The sequence below is a fragment of the Schistocerca cancellata genome, chromosome 4, assembly GCF_023864275.1.
Source record: "Schistocerca cancellata isolate TAMUIC-IGC-003103 chromosome 4, iqSchCanc2.1, whole genome shotgun sequence".
NCBI lineage: Eukaryota > Metazoa > Arthropoda > Insecta > Orthoptera > Acrididae > Schistocerca > Schistocerca cancellata.
Window position 1 is genome coordinate 70877195 of NC_064629.1, and position 6000 is coordinate 70883194.

General features: G+C 32.6%; 1 protein-coding gene across 1 annotated transcript in view; it reads left to right on the plus strand.

Moving 5' to 3' along the window:
- Positions 1-1505, plus strand: part of LOC126183908 (glycoprotein 3-alpha-L-fucosyltransferase A-like) — a 306953-nt gene extending 305448 nt beyond the window's left edge. Inside the window, exon 6 of the mRNA XM_049926252.1 lies at positions 440-1505. Coding sequence (XP_049782209.1) covers positions 440-767 — 328 coding nt within the window. The 3' untranslated portion in view covers positions 768-1505. The remainder of the gene's footprint in view (positions 1-439) is intronic.
- Positions 1506-6000: the final 4495 nt, after the last annotated feature.

The window sequence follows — 6000 nt, forward strand, 5'->3', positions numbered from 1 at the left end:
GCACCTGGTGGCCAAAATTGGAACTAATTTTTTCCAGCATAAATCAGTTCCACAATAACACATTACAATATCTACCAAGTTTTGCTGCCATACAATAGTAGGTATGTGTAGCATTTCGAATTTTGTCTACAATATAAAATTTCTACATACAACAAAAAAAGAGTAGGTTACAGTGCAGATGTAGCTATGGTTTTTCAAGTTATTTTAACGAACTACATCAACACTTTTGACTCCTCCTGTTGATTATCATGTGTAATTAATTCAGAATAACATTTACACTACAGTTCACAAATATGTCACTGTGAAGTAAAGAAACTAGTTGTCAAATTGATTTTATTGTAAGACTCTCTGCATTGTACTTGATGCATATAACTGCTTGAGTGAGGTGTTGGATGGTTGACATGATAAAAATTCATAATTCTCTACTTTTATTTTGCAGGAGGAATGTTCTGCCTGTAGTTATGGGAGCAAGACCTGAAGACTACGCACGAAATGCTCCAGAGCGTTCCTACATCCATGTTGATGAATTTGCCTCCGCTAAAGAACTGGCAGCATACTTACATCAACTTGACACAGATGATGAGCTGTATAATTCTTATTTTCGTTGGAAGGGCACTGGAGAGTTCATTAACACATACTTCTTCTGTCGTCTTTGTGCACTCCTTCATGATGATTTCCCAGCCAAAGCATATCGTGATATAAATGAGTGGTGGCGAGGTCCAGGAACTTGTACTAGTGGATCTTGGCGAAAGGTTACTCATGAATAATGAAATTTGAGAAAAGGTGATGATTTAAAAGAGAATCAGTTTCATATTACTAGCTGATAACATGTCTCCATGTTAAGTATTACAACATGCTGCAAAATGTGGCTGTCACCTGCATCTTGTTAGATAGATAGTCATATCATTCTGGAGAGAATAATGATAATTAACCTGACAAAATAACATGTACATATTGTACAAAGAAACAGCAGATGGAGAATGTGCTATTTAATGTCTAATAAGGTTAGGTCAGCTATGGTGAATGAAATGGTTTCTTATCTAATGTATGTGCACCTATATTATATTCAATTTCTTTGAAATTTGGCTTCACAGTGAGGATGAACAATACAGATTTCATTCCAGTATATCAGTGCATTCCATTCAGTTTAATCTCTCTTCCAGTCAAATTACGAGACAGCTTCAATATAAACACAGAAATTTTTTTATCCATACTATAATCATGAAAAAGATGGTACAGCACTTTAAAATTACACAAAAATAATATTGAAGAGTATAGGGGCATGGAAATGAGAATATAAAGTCACTCATAACTTTATGTCCAACAGACACACACTCTACATGGTACAGGATGTATAGTGCCCCATCAGTGGAACATCGGCACAAGAGGTACAGAGCACTGATTAGATGTCGAAGTACTGTTAAAATTGGAGATGATTAATAGTTGGATTATTATTGCCAATGGCAGTCTTAAAAGGGAAGTAAAACTACATGGGTAAACAAAAAGAAAAGTGTAATGTAAACTAATTGAATATTGGGGGGGGGGGGGGGGGCAAAGGCCTGATATAACATGAAGATCTGGGACTGAATAAGGAGTCATTGTTCACAAGATTAGCTGATCTTGGCACATCACTCCTTATTAAATGAGTAATGAACAATCATCTCTTGACTAGTCCTGTATCCAATACTCAGACATACACTTTCCACTGCTTGCATTCTGTTTCATCTAGACACTTCTGTAGCTCTCATTATCCAAGATTACACATAATTTTCTGTATTACATTACTATCCTACAACATAATGTAAAAGGAACTTGTAAGATAAGTTGCTAAAATTTGTAGTTTGATTTTATGTAGTTTATATATTATGTCTGAGAGCAATTCAGATATAAACCAAGACTACTTTCACATATGCTGATGAGTGATAAAAAGCAGTTTGTTAATTTGCTTTGTGCTTTTCTTTAGTAGAGATATGTATCAAGCACTCCAGCAGATAATTACACATGTACTACTCACCTGTTACATTGTTGTTGAATTGTCCCTGTCTTGATAATCCCTTTTGGGGCCCAAATGTGACAATAAGATAAGCACAAGCTGATACAGCAATGAACGTGTTAACAGATGGACTGTATACTGAGTACAATAAGCAAAGCAAATGTTTTAATTCAACCCAAAACTTGATGTTTTCGATCAATTAGCATCCCAAACCATTCATAGAGTCTGGTCAAAATCTAGAGTAGTTTGACACCTTCATTTCTGAGAAACTAAATATTATTTAATTTGTACAGCAAATGTAAGAACCTCCAGGTTTGATATAGGATTTACTCCCATCCGTATAGCTACCTCTAGCTACCACAAGAGCCCCAGCCCATAAGTCTGGTATATATTTCAACAATACTGATGAACATTCATATTATGTACACATCACATCACATGTCACTAAAGACACAACCAAAATTTATATAAGCTAAAATAGCTTTATTCCCAGGATAGTGGTTCAAACTAAAAATACAAGTAAACCACTTGTAAGGAGCAGTAACACCCAAATTCTGCACAAGAATTCAATGAAGTTGTAAGCATGTAGAGCAAATGAGGAATTCAGAAAGTTTTTATTTTCAAAAGAAATCTGTTGTAGACTGATAGTGGCATTGATGATTTCATAATAACTGAAGGGTGGAAATTTTCTGCACAATAATTTCTGAAACAGTATGCATACAAAAGCACAATTTTTTGCTCTATGTGGGGAGCTGAGAAAACAGGTGAAATGAAGGTCAAAGGAGTATACCAAAATTCATTATAGCAGTATTATTAAAATTATTCAATATAATTTACACTGATTGCTATCATTTGACACCTCTGTACATATATACAATTTTTCATGTTGCTTCATCTTTTTGTCCTTACAGAGACAGCAAAATTTCTGTGTGAATTATTATATGAAGCTAACTGTCCTATCACCGAATAGCAAAAACATTGAGTCATCTAGAGCTACACACAAAAGAGAAAGATAACTTGCTTAGCTTTTTGAATCAATCATTGAGAGTTTACACACACACACACACACACACACACACACACACACACACACACACAGAGACACCTAAATTTACATTCTACCAGAACTTTCTTATTATAATTGTCCTATAATACATATGGTGGTATGGTTTTTCTATAATTTTTCAACAGCTATATGTAGCAGAATCAACAACATAATATATTATATGAAAATATTCAGCTCAAAAGTAGGAAAGGCTAAAAAAAACAAGTAGTACAAAATACATGTTTAAAATACAAGGTTGTGAATATTTTTTGCAGAAAACAAATAATTATGCTGAAATTTCAATAATAACAAAGCACTTTCTATATGAAGATAATTACCTATTCTCATAATAGAAATTCAAGAGGCTACACTCGAAAAACAAAATTCTGAAGGATTTTAATCAGTAATGGTGATAATGTTTTGTTGTCAATACTCACATGATTGTGAGTAAACATATCAGAACTGCCAATGCAGACTCATGTAATAGTATAAATGAAAACCACAAATTCAAATATAATGTTCCCATCATTTAACATGTTGACAGTCTAGTATTTACAATGTAGTGTCACTGGGAAACCAGGTCTATCATGTCTATCATGTGAACCTGAAAAATTTTTTGTCTTGTTCATTACTATTCAGTAAAATGTATGCCAAATGTCATATATAGAATTGTGCCACTGACATTAGCTCAGTAGTAGAAACAGTAATATTTACAACTCCTGTAAGTATGTTGTAAGATTGTCTTTTAGAGTACTGATTCAAATTCCTCACCAAAGATGTACTAATCCACCTGTGTCAAGGTTGGTTATAAGATAGTTACTATTAGGTATGGAAAAATATATTGATAATAAGTTAAAAGTGTGAATTTTCCATATAAAAAACAAGTCATTTGATGTGGAATATAGTATTTATTTAGCTGTGATAAAAATATCAGTTCAGTTCTAAAATTAAGAATCACTGATAAACTTAGTAAGCTTCTATTATCAGTATTTATTTCTTAGAATGCTACTGAATGTGGTATTACAGGATTTTTCCCTCTTATATTTTAATGTACTGGTGCTGAAAACTTTTGTGGTGTTTATGAAAACAGCATTTATTTCTGTCTGTAAGACAATATGATTAATGCAATATTCTGAGTGATTTGCTCAATAGACAGTTACCCATGCTGCAAAGTGTGAATCCAGTGGTGCATAAATTTGTAGAGTCTATGCTCAACTGTAAAAATTAAGATGCCTGGAATAGTGTGGATGTTAGCTAATTGTAGAAACCTTTTTATAGTGTGAAATGTCTCACATAATATGAAAAAGCATTCCAATAAGAAGTTGTTAGATACTTTGTGATTTCATTATAATTATTTCTAAGAATTTTTTATCACTATTCTAGAAACTGTTCATCGCCATTTGGTTTAGGTCTTTGACAAACATCTGTATTAAAACTGCATTTCAAAATATGATGTTCCTCAATGTATGCTAACTATATTTGTTAATTATTTCTCTTTTAATATTTAAATAGAGTCCAACATCTTTATGAAAAACTAGAGTAATATAAACACACATTAAATGAACAGAGTGTGTCTCTTACAGAGAGCAGTTTTATTCAGTGCCTCCCAAGTTCTCTCATGAAAGTAAGCCTAAATTTGTGCTTCCTAAGTTTATTATTAGTCCATATTTCTCCAGTTCTTTGTGTGCTAAACAACTCAATCTAGGTGTTTTTTGGTCTTTACTTGGTAGCTTAGAACTGAAATCTTTCAATAACCTGTCATACAAATAAGAAAGATTTAACTACTTCCCATGAATTAATATTCTTGCTTAAGTTTCAATAATTTTTCCAAGAAATTTTTATGTCCAAAGCATTTCATTTTGCAGGGTACTTTCTCAACAAATCATGAAATTCATTAAAAACAATTTCATGTGCTGATAAGTGTATCTTGATTTCAATATTCCTTGTCATAAAATTTTATACTACAGTATTATAATATTTGTGACTAATTAGCATGTTCAGATTAAAATCATGTAAGAACTCTTATTAAAAGAGGTTAATGAAATTGTAACATTTTTCCTGAGTTTAATGTGTGAGAGGTTCAAATATAAATGAGGGTTGTTACGTAACAACAACATATTGCTTGCTCTTCTTCGATTTGTCCCAATATCTACCTAAAATGAGGCTAGTGATACTCCAAATATTAGTTGGTGAACATTCACTTGCATTCTTCCTCCCATTCTCTCTTTTGGATTGCAGTATTATGTAACTTTAATACATGAATCAGTAATTGATCAACTATAGCACAAAGAAAATATGAGGGACTGGGAGTGTGTCTCTGTATTTGTTCTTCCATCCCTTTCTCACATCACCTCTTTAACAAAATACTTAGGTTTTAAAATGAGAATCTGAAATAGTTTTCAGCGTTTCATATGAAGGTGAAAATAATTTTTTCAACATTCATATTTCTAAATTGGTAAGGTAGCAAAGGCAGGTGACAATACAAGCCACATACTAAATCTACCTATTTCTCCATTTATTTTATGTGAGCAATAAGTTCACATTTGTAGAAATTTTCTGGCCAAAAAATGGTCTTGCCCGACCATACACATTTGGTGGTGACAGAAATCCATGCCTACAAAAAGTATTTAAGTATTTTGAAAATGACAGAAAGTGATGTGCCCTTCATGTGTGGACAATGTGATGATGAATGACTTAAGAGGTATGGGTGATGTGACATGGCATTCCTCAAACTATGACATATGTTGATTGATGTGAAAAAATTACATGAAATTCTCATTTATACTTGAGCCCCTTCATCATTTTTAATTATAAGAGTATAGATGCATCAGTAATTTTTATTTTTATGCTACATTTTAGCACATATTTTATTCCACTGAAACTTGCAAAGTTATATCCCAAATTACCTTTCAACAATTTTGTGGGCCACAATAATTCAGGCACAAACTAAGAAAATATGTGA